This window comes from Zeugodacus cucurbitae, chromosome 5 (assembly GCF_028554725.1).
Source record: "Zeugodacus cucurbitae isolate PBARC_wt_2022May chromosome 5, idZeuCucr1.2, whole genome shotgun sequence".
Taxonomy (NCBI): domain Eukaryota; kingdom Metazoa; phylum Arthropoda; class Insecta; order Diptera; family Tephritidae; genus Zeugodacus; species Zeugodacus cucurbitae.
Genome location: NC_071670.1, coordinates 74183356 through 74197766, shown reverse-complemented (window position 1 = coordinate 74197766; position 14411 = coordinate 74183356). Strand labels below are relative to the sequence as shown.

Here is a 14411-nt window from a genome sequence, read left to right as displayed (position 1 = left end):
GCAGGTAGTAAACAATTGCATTGCAATTGTATGTGGCATGCCGCACAAAAAGTCAGCACGGCTTGGAAGTTGTGGTTATTTCGTGTGTGTGTGCGTGTGTTCGAATATAACTTAGTGTGAGCGGTTGCGTGTGTGTCATATTCTGGTCATAATCTGAAGGTACGTCGTTGGTATATACGATGCTTTATTCGATTTTGTATTGCCAGATCTCTTTCGTGGTAGGATAAGTTTAAAGCGACTCATATCCTTTAATCAATAAGCCGTTGTAATGCCGGAGTTGCCACCTTCGCATAACAGTTGCTTACTCGCTCATACACATATTAAGTGAGCGTAGTGAGCGGAGGTGTGGCGTTGGAACAAATGGCCAACACTTCTGCCGCACAATTACAATGGGTTGCCAGTGAAGTGTTTGCAACAAATAGTCGCAGGCGTTTGCCACTCTTTCTGCGTCGCAATTTATATTCAATTAAAACTTTGCCGTTTGTCTCAAACAACAACTCGCGCCCTCAACAGCGGGCTTACCGCGCAGTGGCGGGGTTGTCGCGTAACGTCTATCCGCGCCCTCAGGGAGAACAACGACAAAATTACAGTTGCTTAATTAGAAGTGAAGTGCAAGCAGCTCCAGTAGCCGTGGTGAAGGTTGCACCACGAAAATTCAGCGACAGCAAATCGCAGGAGACGCCTTATGGCAAGGACGGATTACAGCTTCCATAGCGCTCAGCCGTCGCGTAAGGCAGGTGGTTGCGGGGACTTTCGATCGGAATCTGTACTGTGTGGTAGTCGGTGACATCTGTCGTTCTAAATGAATGCTAAGTGAAAATGTAATTGGTATTGGATTCCGAAATAAAAAATAGCAGAAATTAACATAACTGTTGAATGCACCAACGAGTTCGCATGCATGGACGTCGCTGCGTGGTTTCATTCGTGGGTTCCTTTTAAAACGCGCATTCCACACATTTCCTGCTTCTGCGTTGATGGGCACTCGCTTAAGAGCTCCTATTGCAGCTCAGCCGCTCAAGTGGCAACCCTACTCCATGCGATACATTTCGCTTAAGCCTCAGCTCGCAATAACCCGGTGGCGCCGGCGCGGCGTAGATATGTTATATAAATAAGGAATTTAATTTAGCGCGATCTCTCCAGTGTGCGTTGCGAAATGATGCGGACGAAACTAATTCCTTCCACCATTTGAGAGGAGCGAAGCCTGGCGGACGCGCTGGGTCGGGGCAGTTGTGGCGACTCGCCCGCACTTTCTATTTATGCTGCAAATACTCCAATAGCGAAATCTTTTTCCACATTAAATTCCACGCGGAGAGATGCATATTTCTGTAGCTGACGGCAGCGCCTTGAATTATGCTATAGATTTTCGGTCGTCGCATTTGCATATAGTTGCCGCGGGCACCGTTGGTGAGGCAAAGATATATATCAAATTATCCGTTTCTCTAAGCAGCTTGCCTGTTGCTTTCGGATATTTATGAGGCATCAACGGCTACGTTAATGCCGCACAAGTGTTTTTGAAGATTATTGCATTGAAAGTTGGTTGCCGCGGGTCGATCGAAGTGCTGCTAATTGCGTGCACAAGTTTCGCCGAATTCAAGACGTTGCTCCAACTACTTGGCGGGCCAACATTTCCATAACAAACATTTTAGAAACTTCATTTTGGACCAGGGACGAGTGCGGCAGCAACAAATTATTCCAGTTCAGCTAAAATACTTTCTGGACTATGCGCCTTGCATTCCTCATGAGCATGTTCTTTGCTAAGCATTTGTCTTTCATTGTTTCGCTTCCTTCTATTTGGATTGTCTTCGTGGAGCTGAGTTATTTAAAGTGTTCGAGTGTAGAGACCGGAAGTGTGTTTGCAAGTGTGCCTCAATGAATCGATTGCAATAATTCCACTTCTAATAACAACAACAATGACTGTCGTTGCTTGCGGGCTCACCGAATGCAATTAATTCCGACGCAGACGACATAACAAATACAAAAGTCAGCAGTTGGCCTGCCATTTGGGAGGTGCGGGGTGCGGTGCGGTGTGGGGCGCAACAATTATTTAAAGTTTGCGTGAGCAAGAGCAAACCGCAATTACAACATTGCAACATGCGCATTCATGTCGACACTCCCACACACACACATATGCAAGCACCAATGCCGCAAATGTGGACGAGTTTGTATGCGGAATGCCAGTCTGGTTGGGAGGCTGGCGTGCGGACCAACTTTTGCAATTGCGAATTTAGCAAGACATTTTCCATTTTCCAATCATTTAAATTATGGCAAACATTAGTTGCCCAATGTGGATGTGTGTGTGCTCCTGCAAATGACTCTTGTCGTCGACAGACAAGGGGCCAGCGCCGCTTGGTGAATGTGGGCACATCCGCGGATCGACACTGTGGAAAATACTCCAGCTAATTGAGTGTATTTGTTGTAACTGCAAATTGTCGAAGCATGTTTTTTCGTGTCTCAACAAGCCGGTGGAAATATTAAATTATCCCGAAAGTCCCTCATCGTGCACGTTCCGTCCTGTTTTTCCCATGTAACTGTCGATGAACACATGCAAATGCCATATGGCAGCTTCGCCTGCCATATTTGAGGTCTTTGAACTGAACGCAGGGAGCGGTGCCTATTGCAATGAAATGTGCCGTCGCTGTCAATTCGTGTGTATGTGTGTGTTCGTGGGCATTCGCTTGTTACCGCGTTTCATGTCTCTCCGATAAATTATTCTCTCGGCTGTTAATTTAACTGGTGCTTTGTCGAAGGAGGTGACGTCTTTCGGCCTAGCGTTGTCTTTTGGGAGACTTATTTTGCGAATTGTAATTAAGAAAATGGTTCATAAATTTATTTCAACTTCGTCCTTGTGCAGCAGGCCGGCACCTTTTGTACCGTGTTTGCATGAGAGTGGCGCAGGAGCAATATATATATCAAAATCTTTATACATATATAAAGGAAAGGAATTATGCTGCTTTAAAATCAAGAAATTGCTTACGGAGAACCAACACTTAGGTAAAGCGCACTTTCGGTTTCCAATAAAAGAGTTGTCTTCAAATTTAAATATATACAGAAAGAATACTGGGTAACATCGAAAGACGGTGTCTTCATATTAGTAAGTAAACCAAGACTAAGCGAGGAGTGTCACACCTATATATTTCTTCTAACTGTGCATTTCCCACTGTTTCTTACATAGAATACCATTTCAATTCAATCTTCATTTCCTTTCCATTTTCAATGGTTCTATTTGAGCTTCTATTTTTTTAAGTTTACTTTTTATTTGCACGCTTTTACATTCTTCCGCTACTCGATGGCGTACAACCTTCTCATCGACTGTGAAATCTGTGCGGAGCGATCAAGTTTCCGTTGCCCTTCGGCTGATGCTTCTTGCCTCATCAGCCCTGCACACATAATTAATATGGCTATCGCCACTTACTTCAGCAGAGAACTTCGCTCAATGAAGAGCGATTGAAATACAAGAGTATGGCCACCAAATTGCTCTGTCTATGGGCTTTGGCCGAGTTTGTCCTTGCAGCGCGCATATTCCGTATTATCCGAAACCTAAACAAAGTTTACGACGTTGTTTAGCAGTTTTGAAGTAGTTTTCAATAAAAATGTCAGAGGAAACTGTGAAATATCCGTTTTCGGTTCGGTTCGGCCATGTTTTCGCTGTTCGTGTTGCTGTACGCTCATTTCTCATATCCTTGGGGGGACAAAGGGTCTTGGCGCAATTTATGAGCAAAATACGCGAAAGTTTGAACGAAAAGCGATAAAATACTTAAATAACAAAACATTTTAAGGATACAAAAACAAAGAGCGACCGGGAGCTAAACTGCAAAGTATTCGAAGCTGCAGTTGGCCGGATTAAAGTTTAAGTATTCGCAATCTTCGCACTAGTCGGAAGCGATAAAACGCCTACCTCTCTTTTCCCCTTCAGCGCTGTGCTTCAGCTGCGTTTCCAAGTCGCCACTTCGGAGTACGTGAAGTGAGAGCGTGCGGCTGGATTATTTGCCTTTGGAAGATTTGTATGCAAGCTGTCTATTTCCACTTTCCATTTTCAGCGGGTCCTACGCCGGCAGCAAACAAATTATGCTTTTATAAACTTTCCGACACCTAACTCCGTAACTCCGACGGCGACCGCTCAAACGCACGGGCTTACTTTTCTCGCGCACTTCGCATATTTTTACATCGGCTTTTTCATTTTTCCACACAAAATCAACAAACTTTTATGGCGGCAGTGAAATGCAGCGGCGGAGACCGAATGAGCTAATAAGTAGGATCATTTATTGTAATTATATTTCCACTTTGGCTGCAACTTTAAACACGTGCCACCGGCATTGCATACATACACTCACACGAACCAACTACGATTTCCACGACCTCTGCGAAAAGCATCGCCGAAGTTCCCGCCAGCATGACTTTCTTCGCCACACTAAAGGGACATGCAAATAGGAGCTCCGACGTTCAGCCACAGATCAAATTACATATTTTCGTCCAGACACACACAAAATAGGTGGGAGTGTGAGTTGGACATACTCAGTGGTGGTCTGGGGCACATTAGGTACTCTCTAACTGTGTCTTATGAAGACTGGCTAGTACGCAGCTTCTTTGGTACACTTTAATACCCTCCACAATCCACACGTAATTTTGAATTATCAGAGTCACTTTTGCTCAAATTTAAATCATAATTTAGTACCAAATATTCACTCAGTTTGCATCATTTATTACCACTTTACTAGGGCGACAATTGACCGTTAAAGCTTTAATATTTCTTAAAACATTTCTGCGCTCGGGGACCGAATGATTTTCAAACACATCTAACAATAAGTAAATATTTACGTAAGCCGCTTCAAGCAGGACTCGACTGCGCTGTCACTCCTTTTACCTTTAAGGGAGCATGATAAGAGTTGAGAAAATGAGAAAAAGTGTTAGATATGCATATAGAGGCGGCAGAGTGAAGGAGGAGGAAAACGGAACGTGTGCTTGTTTACAAACACACACTTGCAGTTCCCACACTTAAATGGAAGACTTGGCATTTGGCATTTTTTGTGGTTACTTTGTAGCTACGTCGTTGTTGTATTTGTTTGCGCACAATATTTGCTTTGTGTTGCCCTCCTACAGCCGCCTGCACTTCGCCTTCGCACAGACAAGCAAATAAGGGAAACGAAAACATGCAACTGAAAAATTCTCTATTAGTTGTTGTGGCAGTGAGATTCCCCATGACTCCCTTCCCTGTTTGTATTTGTGCGCGTTCGAGCGTTTTAGTTTATTTACCGCCTTTGAGGAGCTTTTTTCTGCTGTCGCCTCTAGATGCGGGCCCAAGCGAAGCAGTTGGGGTTTTTAGTTCTGAAGTGTTACAATAACGCAAAAAAACTGGAGAAAATAATTATATGTATTCGTACACTGGCACTTAGCTGCCACTTCTCCCCGCGCCTTGTGTACTCAAGTTGCCGCGCACCTCTGTTTGCATGTTTTTGCTTTCGACTCGCCTTCGACTTGAGGCGAAGTAATCCTGCCTGCCACTCTCCAGCTCTAGTCAAGCATAGCGGAAGGGGTGAGGGGCGCCAAGGTGCTGCGCATTAAACACCGTCTCAATCGAGTGTGAATCTCTCCCATAAAAATAATCATAAAATGACAAACAAAACATAAAATTTTATTTGGCTCCATTCTCGAACGCATTAACGTAAAGGTTAAGTAGACGAAGCGGGCGCCCACATTAGCAGAGAGCACTCGAGAGCGTAGAAAGAGCCACGCTATCGCTGCTGGAATCGCTTAAATTGATTTTCGAAATGCAAAGCAGCATCCAAAGGAAGGAGAAAGGCGTAGAAGGTGAACCGCCAGGTGGTTATAAAAACAAATGTTTTGAAAATGATTGCACTCAGCATAAACGCACAAACATACCCATAAAAGGTTATACCGCAGATAGAGCGATGCTGTAGCATTAATTTCCAGATATAGTAATAAATGCCGTGACAATGTTGCGATAGCGTAGTCGGTGTGTAGTACAAATATGAAATCACACGCGAATGCATTCGTCATGGAAAACATAAAATTTTGAATCATATTCACAACGAGAGAACGATATCAGATCGGAGAGAAAGAGTTTGTTCCTAGTCCCCAGTTGTTAAAAATGCTTCGGTGAAAAACTGAACATTTTGAAGATCGATTGAAAGTATTTCTGATTAACCGATGTTGGATATATTTTATAGAACCTTTGAGTATAAAACAATGTACGCAGTAGCAAAATTAAAAAAAAAAGTGAAACAATGCAGACAACGACAACAATTACTATAATTCGGATGAGCTTTTCTCATTAATTTTTTTTATAGAAAAAGCTAGCAGGGATTTTCTGTAACATGATAAATATTATGGCGTTATAGATAATTATTGTTAATAAAAAACAAAAAACAAAAAACGTACTTGTAGTTGATTACATATTCTGGTCTCAGTGTGAGAGTATATATATATACATGTGTGTTTACAAATGTGTAATGGATAATAACAGATTATGATTATGAGGTCATCCATCATTTACTTAAAATTTCAATTAATCACACACCCATCTACATACTATAGCAGAGTAATATGTACAATCTGGAATGTATTTGTGGCAATGCGATTAAGTTGCGCATTGTGTGAAGCGCTACAATGCGAGGTATGAATAACGACTAATAACGGTATTGTTAATAAACTAATAAAAAGCTTTCTCGCCGCATTTGCAATATAATTAGCATAATCATTAAATTATTTGTTGTTGCAACACCCAGTCGGAAATTGTGCCGTGTGCCGGAGGACTCCGCCGCGCGCGCTGACATCTGTCAAAGGTGAAAGTGTCAAATTCTCATTACTCTCATGCGCTTAGTAAGCCGTTAGCACTTGGCCCTCATTTCCGTTATTCGTGCGAAATCGATTTCCCATGAGCTGCTCTGTTGCCAGTGTGTGTGTGCTTGTGTCTGTGAGGGAGAGTGTGCAGGAGTGTATGTCTCTGAACGCGTGATTATAATCTGATTCATTGCCGTTATGTGTTATGTTGCAAAAGGCTTAAATTATGCAATGATGGATTTTAAATGCGATTTAGCACGGCGCCGGCGTCAGTGTCCGGTAGATCAAAATGCGTGCATTTGTTCTAAAAACGCTGACATCAACAAACACTTGACATCGCGGCTGACGTGTCACTGCGCTTGCGAGCGCATAATTTCATAATTTGCGCGCGTTTGTGTTAAAGCCGCGATGAATATTGGAAATTGACATCGATAAATTAATGAGTGGCTGTCATTGAATATCGCTCCTAATGAGTTTGGCCAAACAGTTGGCGCTGAAAGACCTGTGATGGCGCACTATGGCGAGGGCGGGGTGTAAGGCGCACTGCGATGAGTTACATATTTAACCACAAATTCTTTTGACGTGCCCAAGAACATTTACCCTTTCACTTGAGTGAGCGCTTTTTACCCAAGCGACGGCCACCGACATATATTTTTGGTTAATAACGACAACTGCTGCCGCCACCACTTTGCTCGGGGAAAAGCAGAGCGAATAAAGCCATATGTATAAAAATAGGTCAATCGACCAGCCCCAACTGCGGGCCGTGTAATTGTATAGCCATCGTTAAGAAATTAAAAGCACTGAACCATTAAGCTAACAAGTTTTCAAGTAAAGTGGGACATGCCGAAGCGGCACGATAGTGCGGCAATATATGTACAAAGTGGTGCGGCTGCCCTCTAGCCCTCGCACGACCACGAAGCTCGTTTCGACAGAGCTGTGCAGTTTACCCCTCGAGGTGTTACGCCTTTGCTTTTATTTCAGTGCCCGAAACTATACCACTTATGTCGCCAGTAACGGCGCAATAACCGCCAAAATGTCATCGAAGCCCAGCTGACAAGCAGCATAAAGGCCACCCGAGCTGGTCCTGGCGTGGGCCTGTGTACATTTGTGTTTGCGATAGCTTTAGCTCTGTCATGTGGACGGACGCACATACAGACTCGTGTGCGGTTTTAGTGATATTCCCGGCATTGTTTCTGTGCGCCATTGTAATGGTTATATTGGCATTGCCATTGGCCTGTCAATTAAAATTGATTATATTTAGTGGTTTGCATTGGGTTTTGTTTACAGGCGTTGCTTATTTAATTTACCACACAATCAACAAAAACTACCCCGTTGCGGTGCGGGAGGCGGTGCGTTGTGCCGCAAACAAGGCGAACGTGTAAGCCCGCACACTGCGGCTACTTATGTGCGTAATGACACTCCTTTTTGTTGGCGTCATTACTTATTTATTTACTTGATTCTCCTGCTTTTCTGCTTCTCCCGGCTCCTCCTTTCTTTGTATTCGATCGCCTGATGAGCCAGAATAAATTGACTTCGCCGTTTGAATGGTGTCGCGGAGCCGGTCACAGATTCGACGGATGGGCGGAGGAGACCACGGTGGAACTCGAAGTAAATGCAATTCCTTAAGGATTCATTAATATGTCCTATCGATTGCTGGGCCAAATAGTTCTGCATGTAAACAAGCACATGTGCGCCTGTGTGTGGCCGTGCACAAATTGCTCGTAATTGCTTGAGACGCTCTGAGTGCTCACGGCGCTCTCCTACTGTTCTATTCTGGGAACATGCATTGGGAAGTGCGGGCGGCATCGAGTCGTGCTTTGTTTGTGCAAAACTCAACTAATTAGTATTTCAAGCATTGTGTGCCATTGAAGTCGCTTACGAAAGCAATACCGTAGGGCACTGGGTGGAAAGACTTGAAGAGGCGGAGCTCACTTAGCTAATGCATATCGTAGTTACTATTGACTTGCCCCACATAAGACGACCTCTCTGTGACAACTGGCTTTGATTAGTGAAAGTTGGGCTCACAAGCATCGACCATAGATTTCCGTATAACTGATGCCGAGCATCAGATAAATAATGCCAGACGAGAGGAGGGGTTTCCAAGAAGGAATTGATGCATAGTTGAAAGTATGCTGGCGGATATGTGTGGGTTCTGCCACTTCGGATAGATTTCGTTGATCGCAATTTGAAAGTGAAAACTGTGCTTGCTTTTCGGCAGCTGAGTTGCCAGTTGCCGGGATGTCATTAAATAGCCATTTTTCAATCATCGGGTCTTAGCGGCCGTTCAAGTGTCTGCTCAGCCCGTCTGATAAGCCGCAATGCAAGCCAGTAAGCCAGTGAGCCAGTGGAATGCGGCTGATGCTGAAATGTAATTCGGAAACAATGCGCAGGCATCTCTGGAATAATATTTGTATTCACTTTCGTTCGCAAATAGACAAACACACACACATGCGAGTATTTGTTGTCGCTGTTGTTGCGCAATGTTTTCCCAAGCCCTCGGGCTGTCGAAGTGAAATATTTATTTTTGCCAATCTAAAATAAACAGAGAAACTGTGGCAGTGGCACACGCACACAACCGCGCACAGTTGATATCTTATTTAAATTTGTCTGACAGCCGAGCACAAAACGAAGAAACAAAACGAAGAAGAAAAGGGACACTCGCAGTTTTGGCAGAGTCATCGGTGGGGCCGGGGGGAATGGCACACAATGTGCGATTAGATACCACCTCTTCAAATTTAAAGCTTTCAAAGAAACATTTCTAGTACATAAATTACGAAATCACTTTCAATAAATCGTTTAATCGAAAAGTGACTAACTGGCAAAGAAGCCGGGTGGAGAAGCAGCAGGTGCTCCTTAAGGTATGCAAAGCGATTTCGGCTGAAGTAACAAATGTTCGAGGGAAGCCAATGAAGCAATGGAAATGCTGAAATCCCAAGATATTTGTCCGCACATTTCTTTGTGCGGGTTGGAGAACACAAATAGAAGAGCGGCAGCTAAGCGGACGAAACTGCCTCAGCACGAAATTTTTGATTTACGCGTGCGGTTCTCCAGCACGTGGTGGCAATAAGATGCAAGTGTCCATATGCGCCTGCAATAAGCCGTCGATGCTGAGCATGTCCATTTCGCAATAAATTTTGCGCACAAATTTGTAGGCGCCTCTCGCCCTTCTGCCTGGTGGTAGTCTGCAACGTTAGATCGGACAACCAATAATTTATGCTTAAGTAATCGATTTCCTTCGAAAGCCCGCGCGGCTCCGTTCTCTCAGCTAGCCTTAACGCTCTGGCTGCCGGAGTTTCTACTTTCGGGCGAGACGTGCATTCTCATAAATTCGTTTAAAGCCAAAAATACTTCAGCACTTTGTGGCCATCTAACATGAATTGTGGCATAAAAAGCCTGCTCAACAGCGAAGCCGTTATTCGTGTTTGTTTTATTAGCTGAATTTCACTTCGTCCTTCTGACTGCAGGGAAGGCCCATCCAGTGCTTGAGTTCCATGATTTACTCCATGGTCTAGCAAACAAAGGCACTCAGTATGGGGAAGTGTGCATATTCTTTTTCTTGTTAGACTGCATTTATGGACTTGTCCGCCGCGAATTCGATATTTGCGCTGGTGTGGCAATTTTTTTATTTTTCGCAAGAATTCTGTGCATCTTTTTCGTCGCTGTTGTTTTATGACCCTACAATTTCCGACTAACTGGAAATATTTTATTCACTGCTCTACCTTGAGAACTATTGTCGAAACACCTAAAAATCACAAAAAAAATTAACATATATTCTTCCAATTTTCATTGCAGCCGTGAGTTCGATGAAACCCAACATGGACACAACCAATTGCATCCTAGTCCAAGATGTGAAATCGCAACCACATGATCTGCTCGGCAACACGAAGACGAGCGGAAACAACGTCAATGGGGGTCAGTTGCCGACGGCATACCCCACAGAGGAATCGATACAAACGAGCACTTCGGACCACAGTGGCACTAGCACCGGTTATGGTGGCATGCAGAATTCGGCGCCGTCGCTCCAGCTACAACAGCAGCAACAACTGCTACTGCAACAACCAAACGCTAACAATCATCAGCAGACACTGGCTGGCGGCCCATTAGATGCTACCTCCCACCTTCAGGACCAGTCGTACACGGCGCAACAACAACAGTCGGCTCAGCACCAACAGCAACTGTTGAAGTGGCCGCAGGTGGTGGAGCTGAAAGATTTTAATGAATTCTACCACGCCAACATTCCGCCATACCAATTCTGGAACTTGGAATTCCGCAACAAGCATCCAGCCTTTATTCGCTTCAATTTCACGCTACCGTGGGGCGCTAGCTTTGCGGTTTACTCGCGCCGCAATGTGGCACCGTCTGTGACGCAACACGATTTTGTCGAGTTCATCAAAGGCGGGCGCCTGGATAGTCACTTGCGCCACAAACGAGCTGCTCAGTGGCGTAATGAAAGCGGCCAGGGTTTCAAGGACTTCAATACCGACATCGAATTGATGAGTAACGGTGAAGCTGGCGTTGAGGATGTGGATGAAAACCTGCAACGCGTGTCGCACGAATCCGTTGGTAGAGTAAATAGATTGTCAAGCCTTTATGTGGATGCAGATGATTCGCTGGATGAAGCCGACAACGACGATTATTACGAAGGTGATTACGATGTAGAAACGCCGCTGGACATCGCCAAGAATTACGCGCAGCGACAAACAGCGCCACAACACCAACTCTATAAGCGCTCGGCCATGGGCATTGGGGGAGCTGGGGGTATGACCGATGGCATGGGTGGACTACCGGCGCTGGACCTGGATACAATGATGGTCAATGTGTCGCTGTTGCAGTACCTGGATACTGGTCTGTGGTTCATTTCTGTTTACAATGACGAACTAGTAGCCCACTCGGTTACTCTGGTGGTGGAGGAGGCCGAGGGAGTGAGCACAACATGCCCAAACGATTGCTCTGGTCGCGGCAGCTGCTACCTTGGCAAATGTGACTGCATCGATGGCTACCAGGGTACAGACTGTTCGAAAAGTAAGTATACATATCGGAATTTACATTATCCAAATTTTTATTTTAAGCTACAAAATATGAAAAGAGAATGCTTTCGAAATTCACCCAATTACACTGAATAACAGTTCATTGGATGTTGAACCAAACCATGTTTTTGTAATATATGTTTGCAAAAAAGTCAATAATTTATTCGCAAAAATTATCGATAATTTTTTATAATAAACCCTACTCGAACTTAGAAGGTATATATTTCGATTTCGGAAGCTAAATAAAAATTGGTTTATTCCGAAATCTAGGAAAAAAATAAATTTAATTTGGACCAAAAGTGTCTAAAACTGGCTAAGAGAGCTTCAATTGATAAAAGCAATCCAAACGTTTTCTCATTTTCCTTTTCTTTCAACCAGGTGTCTGTCCGGTGCTTTGCTCCGCTCATGGCCATTACGGTGGTGGCATATGTCACTGCGAAGAGGGATGGAAGGGTTCCGAGTGCGACATACCAGTCGGCGAATGTGAGGTGCCGAACTGCTCCAGTCATGGACGCTGCATAGAGGGCGAATGCCATTGTGAACGCGGTTGGAAGGGACCGTTCTGCGACCAACGTAAGTTAACCCAATGTAGAGTTTCCCTTACCATCACCAACAGCCCACACATGAACGCGCACCGACACATCTCAACTGCAGCTATGCCGTGTTACCTGGTGTATCTGGTCTGCGGGAGTGTGTGTATGTGTGCGCGTTTGTGTGTATGTGTGTGGGATGTGCTGCTAACCGGAGTTTACAAGTTCCTAAAAGCAAACAGACAGACGAGTAAACAAGCAATCAGCAAACAAACAGATAGGCGGACGGACAGTCTGACGAACGAACCGAACCACCAAGCCAAGTTACCTCGTACGTCTACTGAGTTGCGGTCGACCAGCGCCTGACATGCCTTGGAGAGCCCCGCACTCTGCACTACCGGTATTCAAACTTGTTCAACATGACGTTCGCTTAAAGTGAATACACTGCAGGTTTTCTGTGGCAGAAGCAGCAAAGGCAGCAACAGGATGTGAGGAAAAATCAGCAGAACGAAAGTTGGTGTTCGCTCTGACTTCGAGGAAAATTTAAGAACTTTTATTATGGCCATTTTGAAGTGCCAGATCAACAAAACTGACAGTTGCAAGTCTGCATAAACACGTGCAGCTGTGAAAGTAGGTACAGTTATGCGAGTGCCAGTTAAGACCAAGCGTACAAATTGCATCTCTTTTCCATTCTGATTGCTTCTGACTCGCTGCTTGCCAGATGGCTCGATTAAACTTATGTGTGAACTAGTTACGGACAAATTTCTTAATAGCTTAATACGTTCGATTTTTGAGACTCCCTCCGGCATGGTTTTTGATTGCCGCTCAAAAATTACACACATTTCGGACCCAAGTTCCTTCATATCTTCATGCGCACTTCCTGCAGCAATAAATAAATTTCAAAAGCAATTATTGCAATGCCACACCTTTCACAAACGCATATATTTCACATCGAAAGATAAATCTGCTGCATTTGCAAACGCATTTTCCGAGTCGAATAAACGGCTCCGATAAGCGCATAACAAATTCCAAACCGAACCTAGCTGGCAGTGTGCAGCTGTGTCCGCCCACAGAGGTGGGCTAACGTTCAGGCAAACATGGGAGTCTTTTTCCAATAAATAATCAATAAAATAGATAAGCCACCCACACACACACACGCTCAGGACGCACATTGAACGAGCAGTCACGAAGCGAGCGGAAGAAGAGCCCGCGGAATCTCGGTCGTCTGTACAGCTTGCAATGCCAATTACTGCGACGTGAACAAACAAGCGAACGCTCGGACGTTAGAACCGCAGCGCAGTCTCGTTTTAATGACCACTTTTCTACGTGTCTAACATGCTAATCGATTCTTGTTCTCCTCCTACTTCTTTTACATGTGTCCAACGCATCCTTGTTGCTAATCCATCGCTAACCTCTTCGTCCAATACCCGCCCCACGCATGCATTGTTGCCGCACTCGCGAATCCGTTGGCATCCAGATGACTGCCTTGATCCCCTGTGCTCCGGACATGGCACTTGCGTGGCCGGTCAGTGCTACTGCAAGGCCGGCTGGCAGGGTGAGGACTGCGGTACCATCGATCAGCAGGTGTACCAGTGCCTGCCCGGCTGCTCCGAACACGGCACGTACGATTTGGAGACAGGCCAGTGTGTGTGCGAACGTCATTGGACCGGACCGGATTGCTCGCAAGGTAAGTGAACGACTTAACTATTTAACTTATTTATTCCTCAGTGAGTGCATGATAATACCTCGTTATATTTAGGACCCAGTTCTTGGAATGTAAATGAACCGGTAAATGTGTTAGATCGCTTTAGAGGTATTCAAACCTCTATCTTAGGTAGAAGAAAATTGTATTTGTTTATTCCAAACACTTTTTTTAGATAAAGTTATATGAGGAAAACTCATAACTCGAATGCTTGCAACATATACATACGTATTCATGCAGATGGAACACAAAGGACGCAACATAATAGTGTTTCATTTTCATATTGTCCTTGAACTTAATACACACAATTTAGAATACGAAAATGTTTGTGTGAGAAATATCAGTTTTGTGTTC

General features: G+C 44.5%; 1 protein-coding gene across 4 annotated transcripts in view; it reads left to right on the top strand.

The window, feature by feature from the left end:
- The window catches only part of LOC105212812 (teneurin-a), a 224497-nt gene that overhangs the window by 145126 nt on the left and 64960 nt on the right, over nt 1-14411 (top strand). For all 4 annotated transcript variants that reach the window (XM_011185098.3, XM_011185099.3, XM_011185101.3 and 1 more), the window contains 3 exons: nt 10591-11820; nt 12204-12398; nt 13833-14042. In XM_011185098.3, coding sequence (XP_011183400.2) covers nt 10591-11820; nt 12204-12398; nt 13833-14042 — 1635 coding nt within the window. The remainder of the gene's footprint in view (nt 1-10590; nt 11821-12203; nt 12399-13832; nt 14043-14411) is intronic.